The sequence below is a fragment of the Girardinichthys multiradiatus genome, chromosome 22, assembly GCF_021462225.1.
Source record: "Girardinichthys multiradiatus isolate DD_20200921_A chromosome 22, DD_fGirMul_XY1, whole genome shotgun sequence".
NCBI classification, from domain to species: domain Eukaryota; kingdom Metazoa; phylum Chordata; class Actinopteri; order Cyprinodontiformes; family Goodeidae; genus Girardinichthys; species Girardinichthys multiradiatus.
In genome coordinates this window covers 16,354,351-16,369,491 of record NC_061814.1, presented here as the reverse complement: position 1 = coordinate 16,369,491, position 15,141 = coordinate 16,354,351, and the positions used below count along the sequence as shown (strand labels likewise).

Below are 15,141 nucleotides of genomic sequence, written 5' to 3'. Positions count from 1 at the left end.
CACCATGAATAATCGCGACCCACTATGGAAGAAGCAGTATAGAAAATGACTGACTGACATGAATAATCAAAAAATGAACTTTTTCACAGTATTCTAATTTTCTGAGACACTGAATTTTGGGTTTTTGTCACTTGTAAGTGACTTCATCTTTTTTTTTCTCATATTGTGCAAGCAGTGCAATTCTGCTGTTGAGAGTAAAATGCAAATTTTTTTTAAGTTTTTTTGTTATTTGTGATGACAAAACAGGAAATGTCTGTTATGTTTGGCAGCCCACAGCCTGTGTGGGAGTTTTGTGGCATCCTGCACTGACTCATACAGTCCAGAAGGACAGTTTGTTTTCGTTGGGTGCTATTGTATTCTTCTTAAGAAGAAAAAAGGGTAATTCTGGCAGTCAGACACCTAAGTTTTTTTGGGGGGGGGGGGGGGGGTCAGCCAAACTGTAACTTTCAAATAACAGTCTACATCACCAAGGCCAAGCATCAACCTAAGCTCCCAGAAAATGTGGGAAAATACTGCAACCTTCATAACAAAAAGAAAGGTTTTAACAAGGTTTTATGGAGATACTTTTTATAACAGAGACTGAATCTGAGTCTTAGATGCTTCAACATAAGGTTTTTGTAAGTTTACATGTTGAGTGTTTTCAGGGAATTCAAACATAGTGGGTCAATAAAAAGACAACTTTAGATGAGCATGCACAGATACACACATTACCCAAACACAAAATGACATCCATTAAGTTCTATTTATTCTGGTTAAGATAATAAACCTTGTATTATCTCCAATATTTTAGCAATAAAGAAGTAAAATAACATCTATTTATAAAATGTTCTGTAATAGATCAACAAGATCATTAAGGTGCATTCCTCCAAGAATAAATTCTATCTTTCTTTAGACTTCAGAAAGTCGACTCATATTCTTCTGACTGTAACAAGTTGGAACAGAACAGAGAGAAACTTGCTATTGGGCTTTCCTCAACACCGACTGCCTTGACTTAAAGTTGAGAGCTGAAAAACTCAGTTTGTTTTTGCACTTCCAGCATCAGATTCAGTTCAAAAGATAATCAGTGTTTACTGAAACGCCTTCAGTGTTTGCTGATCTGATCTGTCTTCAGAAGTCTAGACATGTCTGTCTGATAAAAGCCATAGCTCCTTTGTAACCTAGCAAGATTTTTCAAAGTTTGTAATTTAACATCAGCAGAGATAAAATCTTATCTACTTCTCTGTTTACTCTAAGCCCCAATCTGGACCCCCAGATTTGACAACAGAGTTCACAATAAAAACATTGTTTGGATCATCGGACGTTTCTGCAACTGCTTAATAAGCACTGATGTTATTATGGTAAAAGCCCAGCAGACACTGACCACACAGATGACAGGGGAACTGCAGCATGCTCCAAGTCCATACAGCTAAGATGATGTAGACCACATGAGGACTGTTGTCTCTGAAAACGACAAGCAGACAGGAGGCTAGGAGCAATTTAAATAACTTTAAATTAACATAATTTAAACAAAAGCAAGCTATTTTGCTGTAACATGCATGGACTGAAATGTTATTAAAAGAACGGGGAAACATATATATCATGAGGGGAAAAAAACAGCACCCACTTTACATCATCCAGTGTCTCACTGGTAAACTCGAGGATGTCTGCCGCTGTGCCTACAAAAACAAGCAGAAGCTGAGACAGCTGGTCTCTGGAGAGCCCACCTCCCAAAGGGAGAAGCCACTTCCCAATGATGAGGAGGATGAGCAGAATCTGATGAAGAGCCAGGATCCAGTTGTTCTGGCAGATATTTGACACGATGTCACCAATATTCTGGACAAAAAGAGGTGCAAAGAGGAATAATTTTTTTATTTATTGAGACACTTCCTGTGATGCCTTGATTGCTTCTTAAAAAACTTTAAACACATTTCACAATATTTTAGTTTATATTATTCATTTCTGAGAACTGTTTAAACCAGAGTACAACCTCTATTGTGTCTTTCAAAAGTATTTATACCCCAAGACTTCTTACATTTTGTAACTTTGTTATCAAAACCTTAAATGTAGCATCTTAATGAGATTTTATGTGATAGGGGAACATATAGTCATGTAATACTTTAACTATTCTGAAGTGGTTCGTTCTAACACATGAACATGCTTGGATCTAACCCGTTCCATTTGTTCCAGGATTGTCCGGTATCTAGCTCCATCCATCTTCCCATGAACTCTAAGGGGCTTCACTGTCCCTGCTGAAGACAAACTTCCCCACAGCACAATGCTGCCACTTCCATATTTTACAGTGAAGATGATGTTTTCAAAGTGATGTGCAGTGTTAGTTTTTAACCCAAATAGTGTTTTGCATGCAGGAACGAAAGTTCAATTTTGGTCTAATCTCACTATATCACCTTCATCTAAGTGTTCGATGTGCCATCTACATGGCTTGTGGCAAACTGGAAATGGGACTTATTTTTTAGGGTGTATTTCACACTTGCCACTTTTGATCCGCTTTAAACGGACCAGAGTTTGTTTCCCCCCTTGGTCCGGACCTTTCGTGCAGGTGTGAAAACACTCAAGCGAACCCTGGTCCGGACCAAACAACTGGACCGAGACCCACTTTTTGAGGTGGTCTCGGTCCGCTTCCAAACGGACTCTGGTGCGGTTCGCTTATGGTCTGAACACAAACCGGCCCCGATCCGAACCAACTACAAAAAGCGTACGTCTCTTTGGACATAAAAAGCCACCGTAGCTGGTAGCAAGGGTGTGTGTTGTAAGGTAATCATACCTGATAAACTGTGTTGCTTAGCAACGCTACTGGCTTGTTGTGGGACAAGGCACGTAGAGAACGTCGGCGTTCAGCACGCATTCTCCGATGGGGTTCTTTTTTTTAATTTTTTAATTTTTTTATTTCAGACAATGACAAACAACAGTAAATAAATAAATCAATTTCAGAAATGCTTATAACAAACAAACAAACAAATATCCAAATACCATACGAAGAAGTGTTTGGTAAACATTAAATTAAATTAAATTTCCAGTTCCAGTTCCAATAAACTTAAACATAAATAGAAACTAGTAGAATAAACATTTTCCAATAAGTAAACTTGTCAGTATATTTAACCTGAGATCTGACATTGATTATTAATTAATATAAATTGTCTGAAAAGGGGTATGAAGAAGTAAAACTTATTTTTCATACCCCTTCTCCCTCTAATTGCACTTAAATTAACTTTAAGTAACCTTCCTAATTAAGATCTATGTTTTTGATCCAGAATTCACCAACCAAAAAATAATAAATAAATATATATACACAATTATATATATATATATATATACATACATATACATACATACACATACACATATATACACATACACACATATACATACATATACATACATACACATACACATATATACACATACACACATATACATACATATATATACGTACACATCCAGACAAACATGTACCTCCACATATGTACATGTATGCACACATGCATACCTACACACACAGAAACACACCACACATTAGGCCTAAATCCAAATTCACACTCATGTATATCGGCACTTAGAGACCCCACCCCCAAATCATCAGAGCCACAATCCAACACCACAGCTCCACCACCAGCTCGCCCCACCAATCCCAACCCCACACCCCACAGCGCAAAGAGGCGGACAAGATCCCCGGGACCCCCCTGAACTACCAAGATTAAATGGACTGTCTCAAAGTCTGTGTTGAATGAGCTGCTCTTCACCCACACAATAATATTGTAGCTTTAATAACGGCACAAATATGCAGAACAGAGGTGCTGCACGCTACAGTGCAGTACACGGTCTACAGCTGTTTTCCTAAATTTCCGGGTCTGTGCTCTGTCCCACCCCCGTTATTTCTGTCCAATGGGAACAATGATCGTCACCCACGTGGCTTTGTTCACAAGTAATAGTTCACTTGTAAAAAGTACAATGTGAAAACAAACCGCACCAATATGAAAAAAATAAAGTTAGCTTTTGGTCCGGACCAAACAAGTGGACCAAAGGACTTTCCTGGTGTGAATACACTCTTAAACAATGCCTTTCTTCTTGCCAAAGACCCAATTTGTCCTAAAAGGAGTCCAAAAGTAAGTTTCCTGTGCCAGGCCACATGGGTTTTTTTTTTAAGCTGATATAAGGAAGTATCGACCTTTGTCACATCAGATTGGTCTCAGCTCTGCTCAGTAATACGTCTGATGCTGAAAAACCTGTCTCCCTTATAAGGCTAAATTAATAAAGCTGATTGAATGGTTATCATCGTTCTCTTTCTTTAGAAAATAAAATTTTTCTTCAACAATGTACAATGGGATTTCCCTGTAGGGCTCTGAATGCTATGTGCCAACTAAGGATATCTATAATTGGCTCTAGCTTCCTATTTACTGTGCTTCCGACCTTATGAAGTAGACAAATGTCTTTTGGTTGGCAGATTATAAAGATTAGCTTTCAAGGTTAGAAATACCTTTATTATGTGTTAGGCTAACTTAGCGGTCTGATTACTTGCTTTGTGGTAGTAAAACAATCTCTGTGAGGGTATTTCATTTATATCAAAAAAAGATGACATTCTGTTGTCCATTCGTCTATGACCTGATTCATAATTCATTCTTAGTCTGGTTGAGCTTATTGTGCCTTACTACTATTTCAGCTAGAGTCCTACTTAGTAGTAATTCACTAATGTAACTGTCGCATATATATATATATATATTGAAAGTCAAAAAAAGACAAAAAACCAAAAAAGCAATCCAGAATAGCTGTACTAAGCACCAACTGCATGTCACCACTAATTACTCAAATGGATTCTCTCTGGCAAAGCAAGTCCTTTCATTTTGTTGTGTGGAAGTTCTTCTACTGGATTACGCTGTAGCAGTGCATAGTTATTGTTCTAACTAACTTATTATTTTTTTATCACCTTGTCCTGTCAGGCAACTTAGGCATTCAGTATAGTTTGACTGTAAGACTTCCCATTGCCTCAACAGATTTTGCTCTTCAAAGAAGTAAATCACCCCTCCATCTTTATTTTTATTGAATTAGTTGGGAAGAACCGCCAGACAGTGCAAGCTAAGGGAATAGAACGAAAAAGAAGGACAAAAGAGTGTAAGGATTATGAGTATTGATTAATTAATATTCATCAAAACATTTCATTAAAAATCATAATTCAGAAAAATAATTTCTTAACCAAAAATCATTACTTACAAATAGAAATCAGAGATGTCCTCTGGTGTTGTGATTATGGGCTCAAAGCACTTAATAATTACAATTAGTTAATTAATAATTATTAACCAAAACCACGCTAAATGTCACTATTAAATCAATCGCTTCTCCTAAGGTGGGGGAACTCAGACCTTATTTTGACAGATAAATCCCTCTTGCACCAAATTAACATAAACGCTTCTCTTAAACATGTATGTGAAGATTCATTTTAACCAGATGGCCCTGATATAATTACTATTCTGGTCAAAAAACCTTTTCTCCTGATTTGGGATCAGCCGGACAAAAACATGAACACGCACCTTGCTAATTGCATCCGCGCTGCGCGATTCAGCACACTTGCACAGCAAATCAAAACAGCTCAGCATAAAACACTTCAGTCAGTATTGCATGCAACATGTTGATACCTTGGATTAACTACTGGTGATTCTAAATCACCTTAACTATGCATCACCGTGCCCAGACTTCTAAATACACCTATCCAATTTAATATTAAAAAAGAACGAAAATACTTTGATGTTAATTTCATTTCTCCAGCGGTTGAGGATGGGTCGTAGGTCTGAAGAAGAAAAATGGGTAGGGACCAGAGTGACACGCGTCCATGAGGAACGTTGCAGTCAACTGAATCAACAAGGAGGAAAACTCATCTCCTTGGAAATAAACCTCTGTGGGTTTTCAGCGGTGTGGTCTTCGATCAGCATATGAATCTTCTGACCTTCTTGTATCAGACAGAATTACAGCTTTCGATCTCTTCCGGAAATGGCCGTGTGTAGGAAAAAAGTGACTTGCCTGCGAGTTTCTGTCGCTCCAGATATGCACCTCCGTTGCATCATCCCGTGAGACATGGTGGAAATGGCAACGAAAGTTTGGTTTACGTTGGTTTTATGGCTCTGATGACATCAGCCTCGATGTCCATCACTGCCACAAAGGCTGAGCTGTGCATGTTGAACTGTGCAGCCCAGTCGGCCAAAATGGATGACCCCAACAAGAAGTCAGGGGCAGACTGGCATATGGGACTGGAATATGGGACCCGGTGGATTAGTGGCCCAATGGTTCAGCCCGTGGAGGTGTTGTTGAGCTCGGCCACGTAGTTCCACCGAGACCAGATTTGGAGAGCATCATACAACCACAAGACATGCGAGGATCTACAGGGGCAATTTGTTGAAGACATTATGAAGGAGGACAAACTTGCATGTGACGCTCTGTGGCCGATCAACAAGCAGCCAAGGAAGGCGGGAAGAAAGCAGGATTTAGGGGTCCCTTCGCCTTTGTAGAAAGAAAAAGGGTAATGCAACAGCTACTACAGGACAAAAATGAACACAATTTTGTTCCTACTGGAAGGTTTTCTGAAAATGGATTATAGGTTCTAAAGGTTTGTTGTTCTGCCGACCATTATTTCATAAAGTGTTAGCTCGTTATCTAGCTACATTCTTTATTGTCAAAGACATATATAGAGACAAAGACATATACATATATATATATATATATAAAAACAGCCGTGGGATTATTTCAATTGCAATGAACACGGAGATGGACACTTAAAGGGAAAAAAAAAGAAGCAAGAAAGGGAGAGAGGTCAGGCAAAAAAGAAAAAGGGAGAAGAGAAAAGAAAAGAAAAGAATAGAGGAGAGATTGAAGGGAGAAGAGAACACAAGATCACACCCTATAAAAATTGCTTCTACACCTGCAGAAACATATATAACAACAGCAATGTTACCAAAAGGTGCACGGCACTAATGAATGGTAAATGAAGCTCAATATAGAACATCTGTGGATCTGTTAACACCTGAATCTAAACACCTGAAGGTGTAAGTGTGAGCGATCTTCTGTATATAAGGTTTCTTCATAAAGATATGCAATAACAAGTGTGAGGAGCCACAGACCTGCCCCTCTGGACCCGAGACAGACACAGAGGAGATCTGAGCCACAGACATCCAAAGGCCCACCAGATTACGGGAACCTCAGAAGAACCACTGCCGGCACTACCACAACCCCTCCAGAGAAGAGCAGAGGAGAGCCCCAGGGGAACCACCCAGCAGCCACAGTGCAGAAGCCCCAGGGAGCTGCAGCGACGAGCCCACAGGCACCACCGGCAGCCTTCTACGCCAGAGATGTTCTAACTTTGACGCACATTTCCCCCCGGCAGAAATTCATTTTAAAATAATCAATAATATTGATCAGTCTAGTGAATCCCAAAGACTTGATTCATCTTTGAAACTACTATCTGTGCATTTTGTTACTGAAATATAGAAACCACAAATCACATATTTTATTAATGCAAATTTTCTCGTAAATTCTAGAATCAACTGCAAGAATGGTTTGGTCAAACAAATGTTGCTGTTAATGGTTTATCTCAGATGGATGTTTTATATGGCATTGTACTTGATAATAAGATGAACAACCTGCTGGTAAATTCAGTTCTCATAATGGCAAGGCATTTCATACATAAGTCTAGGTTTCTAAAGTCCCCTCATATCTTTAATGGTTTCTATAACAAATTTAAATTATATTGCAAAAACATTGTATGAAAACAAAATGTACAATTGAGCTATTTAACCAGATAGACCATTACAAACTAACTGACCCTTGAATGACTGATAAAAGTTGTATTTTTTAAATCATTCTTGTTCCAATCTGCACAATCCTTGCAGTGACTGAAATATTATGTGCCTTGTTGTTTGTTCAATGACTTTGATTTAATAAAGATACAAAAATAAAAAATAAAGTTTGCCTAATAAGAGGTGAATCGCGATTCATAAAATAGTAAAGCTTGATATGCCATATTCTCAACAGTAGGATCTTTGATCATTTACAGATCACCATATTTTTGGTCTGCTGATAAAAATACACCTTCCTGAGTACATCACTGAATAGTAGTCTACTTTATTCTTTGAAAAACAATTGTTGTTGCTAGACCATGTAAATGATATGAAACAGATCCCAAATGTAAAAAAATAAACACTGCATAAAGTTAAGCATAACATGAGTCAAAACCCTGGCATATATAGATTTAAAGTGATTTTCATTGGTAGGAGGCAGGTATCTTTTAAAATATTACAATGTTATATTCAAGTAAAATAAAATGTTTTTTTTTACATTGTATTAAAACGGTATGTAGAAAAGTATTTATAATCGTTTCATTATTCACTGGAAAAACCTTTACTCATGTTAAAGCATTGAAACCAGTTTTGCATGTTTCCACTGCTGCTTCTTTGGAGAACAGAATCATTCAGGTTGAAAGTCCTCCTTGCCATCACCATAACCTTCAACACAGTGTGTGTTTCAACATCTTCATTTTAACATTCTTATTTCATTCTACACTGCAAGAATATGTGTCCCCATTCTACTCCACCCATCTAGTATTTTAATTTTAATATGCTTGAGATTATGATTAGTTACTGCTATTTATCTTAACCTTTTGAAATCTTTCCGCTACAATCTTGCTGGGGAAAGCTGTGTGTCATCCCACAGCTTCCCCCTAGAGTTTGTCAGGCTGATCTTGACATATTTTGTATTCCCATCCAAATGATGGACAAACAGTATCTCATATTCTTGATTTTTAGTTTACAAACATGTCTAATAATGACCCACTCCTGAAATTTAGGAGTTGATTGATCGTTATACAGTAAAGTTACAGAATCACTGGGATTTTCTTTTTTTTTTTGCTTTGCTGTCTCATTACCACTGTCCACTTGGCAGAAGCAGGAGACCGTGCTGCCTAGAATTAAGGCCTGAACCTGGGCAACTTTCCTGCTGTCCACCCACCTACTCCGCTTTTGCATTCTCTCTCAGAGACTTGGTGCTTACTTAATCATGATTAATCGCTGCCTGGATAATCAGATACAACATCAAAAGGTTGGAGATGCTATAACTAAGGGCTGACTGAACAAACATCCTAAATTAAATCCTAACCAAAATTGTAAGCAAGGATTTGTTTTCAAAAAGGAAACAATTAATGTTTTTAAAAGTTGACTTTTAAAACTAATTTTATTGGCTAATATAAAATAGCTGAAAGAAACTCAACATATCTATTTACATTTTACCTGTACTCAGGCCCTATGCAAAATAAATAGAAAGAAATCTGAAAGGACTCACTGAATTGTTTATTTGCTTGAATAACACCCACACACACCACCACCACCCCCAGTTAAAAAGTCATTGTCACTGTCTGATGATATACACTGAACTACTCTTTCTTTTCAGAGAATCTAACCTTTTGTCTTGGACTGAATACACAATGCCCCCCTGGTCCCCTGGACTGCTCACTCTTTAGTGGATGTCAAGAAGACACCTGTCTGGACTATTTCCTCTGGGAGGTGGGTAAGCAAGCGCCACGCTCTGTCATTTAGCGTAAAATGTTTTAGACTGAAGATGGACGGAAATGACGTGTCACTGTGGCTCAAACGGGCTTTCCAGATCATAGCACGGCCCCCACAGGCTTGTACAGTAGGCACTAGGCATGATGGGTGCATCACTTCACCTGCCTCTCTTCTTACCTTGATACGGCCATCAGTCTGGAACAAGGTAAATCTGGACTCATCAGACCATATGACCTTCCATTGCTCCAGAGTCCAATCTTTATGCTCCCTAGCAAATTGAAGCCTTTTTTCCAGTTAGCCTCACTGTTTAGCGGTTTTCTTAAGGCTACACAGTTGTTCCTTTGATGTTTTCTCTGCTTGATGCATGCCGATGATTTGACCCTTCTGAAACAGACTGACATGTTTTACACGACCACGGGATGTGTCTTTCGACATGGTTGTTTAAGAAATGCAAAGCAACTCATTGCACCAGTTGGGGTTAAATAACTTGTTGCCTGCTGAAACCCAATCGCCCACAAAGTAATTATCCAATGGGAGGCTCATACATATTTGCTTAGTTAAATCAAGTTGGCGAGTTTTTGTTTTCGGTCAGGCAGTGTATCAGAATTGTTCCACATGGGTGTCAGTTTATATGTGAAGATATAACAGAAAGTTCCCACTTGGCAGTCAGAGAAGTGTTAATATTAATATTTTTAAAGGAACTATGCAGCTTAATGATAGAACTGATAAATGGGAGATCATGTTTTTGAATTTCTTTGCATAATGTTCTTTCGATATCAATTAAGCCTAATTAACCTAATTAAGCATGTTCTATTTTACAAATGGGGTACATTAATAACCAAAAATAAGGATGCATGCTTAGGGTAGATGGAGATTAAACCAGGAGTTTATGGACTGAGTCAGAATGGATCAAGGCTTCGGATTGATTGGAATATGGAAAACACAAACAGTGTTAGACAGCGCCTTCGGGAGTGGCTTAGCTCTTTGTCAACATACAGTAATAACCCACCACCCAACTTTGGCAAAAGGGGAAATACGATGGACCATTCACAGTCGACTGCAACACAACAAAAGAGAAAAAATTTGTCTCTTTTGGAAAACCTCTGGGGGTTTTTCTTACTTGATTTGTGCGTTACAGACACACCTTCGACTGGTAAATCTTCTGGTCTTCTTATCCCAGCAAGATTTCTAGCTATGTCAAGCTTCTCATGAGGTTGTCCAGTGATGAAAAATGGAGTGAAAACCTGCCTGCGAGCTTCTGTGCCACCATTGCAGGTACTGGTCACGGCTCCAGCAAAAATAGCAAAGTCGGAGTGTTCTGCGAGCCCTTATAAACCTCACCTTCTGTGATGTCAGAGCTGCGATGCATGTTGAGCTGCATCAGTTTGTTTGGCATTGATGGTGTAAAATCAATATTGGTGAGTAAAATACTGGATTTATCACATTGAATAGAGTATTCAGAGAATGATAAAAACAATTTATAAGTGTGATTGTCTCCAATAAAGAAGACTGTGCATTTTGGAGAAAAAGTAAACAGTCATCAGCATACAGGCTTGTCTTATGTTCTGCGTTTGACTTTTGAAACTGAATTTGCATAATAGCAGCTGTGAGTGGTTAAATAAATAATACAAACAGATAAGTAGAGGGTGGAGAACCCTGTCTGGCACCCCTTCCATGGGTGAGCCTAGAAGAGGTTAGATAATTTGTTCTAACACAAGCAGTGTCGGGGTTTGGTTTGTGTGTTTGTGTATGTGTGTGTGTGTATGTGCTTTCCAACATTGTGTTCAGTTTCCCAGATGGTGCTGGAGCTCTCAGGTGCACTGGTGGACAGGTGCGCCTTGTTCTGCTGATTGCTTGGAGGAGGATTTAAGCAGGAGTCTGCCAGCACTTCGATGCGAGTGTTTGCCTACAGTGGTAACGAACTCAGCCACCTCTAGACTAAGCTTTGTTTTTGTGCTCCTTGTAAACCTTGTTTATGCTCCTTCGTAGGCTATTGAATCTGGCCTTTGGATTACTGCCTCAGAAGACTCTGTGGCTAAAGGCTTCCTACAGACTTCGCTTCCTGAATTATTGTCTTCGTCTGGATTTCGTTTTGGCTGGCAGCCATCCTGATTCCTTCGTTTCTCTGCATCTGGACATTAGGTGTATCCTCTCCACCCTTCCACGTAAGCCATCTCAAATGGGATTACCTCACGGTTTTGCTCCACCTCAGAACAGCACCAGGAGGAAGTATCAATACGAACACTGCTTCTATGGACTTAAACCCCGAATCCCTCAACCCCTAGCGACCTGACTACTTCAAACCAGTAAGCCGTTCACTACCCCAGTTCAGAATTATAGTCATTAGTTTTCGTCTTATTGCAGTGCCTTGTCTCACCAGTTCTCTTCCCTTTCCTTCCATACAGTTGGAGATTTACCGGTTCTCGTTCCTGATTATTAGTTTCTCAATAAACATCATTTTACCGATTTTCGTTCTCTCGAGTGTCCTTCTGTATGTGGGTCAGAGCTGTTTCGAACAAAATGACAAGCAGTTGGTAAATTATATGGTAAAATTTCCAATTTACTCTATCACATGCTTTTTTGTCTAGTAAGATGATTAAAGCTTCCTTTTCATGAGTACTGCAAGAACTAACTCATTACAGATACATGTTATAATCAGACAGCTTTAGACTTGGAAACCTTTGTGTAATCTTTGATCAAACCCTTTCTGACCACTACATAAAGCAGGTAATTAGGTCTTAGTGATTGATTTGTATGTTTAGGGCCAATGACATAATGTTGTCCCTAGTTTCAAGTGTCTTGCAGCCTCTAACATGTTTTGCTCCAGGGTTGTCCTGTATTTAGCTCCATCCATCTACCCATCAAGTCAGACCAGCTTCCTTGACACTGCTAACAAATAGCATCCCTACAGCATGACTCTGCCACGTATTTTCTAATGGGGATGGAGTTTTCATGGTGACGTGCAGTTAGTTTTTAGCTCACATAATGTTTTGAATTAATGCCAAAAAGCTCAGTTTTGCTCTTATCTATCCGGAAAAACCTTCCTCCACAAATGTGCTGTGACAAAGCACTAACTAACTCATCACGGATGACTAATTTATTCATTGCACCAAATGACTCAGTAATCTTTGATCAAACTCTTTTATTTGACCTTCACATAAAGGAGGAGGCTAAATCCCAGTGGTATTCGAGACCAGTCTGGGTTTAGATCTTAGGACTGCTCTTTGGAACACATTCTTAATGCCTCCGACATGCTGGAGTCAAGATTACAGCTGCAACATACTTTTTACCGCAGCTTCGTGTGAGACACTCTTATTCAAACAACGTTTGTTTATGCTGTAAATCTTGAGCCCCTACAAGGCGAGGCTGAGAGAGCTGAACAAAACAAGAGGAAGAAACATTTTCAAGTGCAAATATCATATCATATTCTATCTGTACAACACGCAGACAGAAGGAACACTAAGTGAGTTAGGTCCTTCACCTCGGCCGGTGGTGTCCAATCACTCTGCCTGCTGCTAAATCTAAGTCACATTTGTTTGGTATGCCTGTTTAACTCTTTACCCCCAGTCAGATTTATAGGACAAGTGACATGCAGTTGAGGGTCAGCTTACACGCATATCCAGGTTCACTTATATGTTATGTCAAAGCAAATAACAGAAAAAGTTACATGTTTCATTTTATCACAACTTTTTTATTTTATTTATTTTCTTTTTAATTATTCATTTTTTATTTTCGTTAATTATTTAATTACCTTTATGCCACTGCAATGTACGTTTCCTATTATGTTTCTTTTTCTTTTTTTTTTTTACGTACAGCACTTTGAATTGTCTTGCTACTGAAATGTGCTATATAAATAAACTTGCCTTGCCTCGCATTGTCTTACAGCACCATCTAGCCTATTATGATTACAGCAATGGACTTGAAAGATTTTTCATATTGGTTTGGTCTTGTCTTGGTCTAGGTATCAGTATTTTCTGTTGTTTAAGATTTCAAAGTGTGTTTTTCAGTTTTATTTGCCTTTGCTTCAGGGGTAGGGTTGTTCCCTAGCTGCTAATCAGTTTAGTCATAGACAAGGGGTTTGAGGGACCCTTGTTCCTAATTCATTGCAGAACTTCAACCTTTTCCACTGAGATCTGTCTAAGCTATTCTCTCTATTTTCACTGAATAAACTAGTTGCTGTGTGTGGTATTAGGTGAGAAAGCTGTGGTAAACATTTAAGATTAGTTACCTAAATTATAAAGTTCACAGATTATTTTGTGTGAGTCATTCTTTCTTATAAAATCAATCAGTAGACATGGTTTTTCTTTTGCCTATTTGGAAGTTAATTATATGGTTAATTTATCCATGCTTGTGATATGCAGTTTTCATTTTTCCAAACTTGGTTACTTTACACACCTGCCTGTGTGAATCAAAAACTAGTTTGCCATAAAATTTTAAACATCTGCCAAACATTGTTCTTCTTTTTTTTACTGCCTTGGCAGCTCAGACCCATCAAGACATCTGGTATCAATATGTTAACAATGACTCTTGCAGACTTTCTGGGCCCAGTAGATTGTGGGGAGGGGAATCTCCCCATTTTGTCCTACTAAATTAGAAGCTCATATTTAATACTGACCATGCCATTGTACCCACCTCCGGGACGTTTTGTGATCACCATTTAATATTTTATACGCACCTGAGAGATGTTTTGTACTGATCGTGAGTTAAACTCTACCCATCTTGGAGAATTTTCATGACAAAAATGCATCAGTTTGTGTGCACTTTTCAGACCCACCTTGGGGATGTTCCACACCATCCATGTCTGGGTTCGTAGTGTCAAAATAAGGTGAGATCTTTCCATGTAATCCATGCAACATTCATTAACTGCTCACAATTAAATCCATACAAATTACAATAAATATCCTTATATCCTTATGTGTAATCCATGTAATATTTATTAGAAATACACAGTTGAAGCAGTGGAGAGTGAAACAAGCTTGTTCTCATATTCTGGAGCTGAGAGACTGGAGAGGCCTGTGTGGAGGCACATATTATCTGCCACATGTTATCTGTCTTATCTTTTGCAAAAATATAAACAAGTATATCCAAAGAAATGATGTATAATGATTTTATATTCTTTCACATGTATTGAATCAAATTAGTAATCTTTGATTAACAAGTTAAAAGATGTATGATTGAAATGTGGTTAAGAACTGAGAATTAGAGTAAAAAAAAAAAAAACTTTAAGGTTTGACATTCTCAATCAGCTATATATGAAAGAGATAATGTTGTGGTGTATGAATAAAAAGGATGAAGTTTAAGTAATGGTTTTAAACTGTAAATGAAGTAAATGCTGTAACTAAAAGTTTGAGCAGCACCAATGTAAGAATTAAAGCCTCTGTTTAAGAGGAAGTGTAGCGTTGAGTGAGACAGGCATAGAGCAGATGTTCGGGAAATGGGGAAAAGAGAGCTGTAGCTTATAGCACAAAGACTGATGACTGATCCGGGGGCACAGGGCAAAGAAGAGGCCAGCAGACAGATCAGGACTGAGGTGATGATGGCATGTCTGATACGGACACAACTCGGGTGTATAGAGACCAGGGTCACGAAGGTGTCGGCACTGCAC

The 15,141-nt window shown here is 38.6% G+C and overlaps 1 protein-coding gene across 3 annotated transcripts in view; it reads right to left on the bottom strand.

Moving 5' to 3' along the window:
* LOC124858720 (transmembrane protein 26-like) overlaps positions 1–15,141 on the bottom strand; it is a 35,724-nt gene that overhangs the window by 4,316 nt on the left and 16,267 nt on the right. For all 3 annotated transcript variants that reach the window (XM_047350878.1, XM_047350877.1, XM_047350879.1), the window contains exons 4-5: positions 1,604–1,812; positions 1,361–1,440 (exon numbers count right to left, since the gene is read on the bottom strand). In XM_047350878.1, the coding sequence (XP_047206834.1) occupies positions 1,361–1,440; positions 1,604–1,812 (289 nt within the window). The remainder of the gene's footprint in view (positions 1–1,360; positions 1,441–1,603; positions 1,813–15,141) is intronic.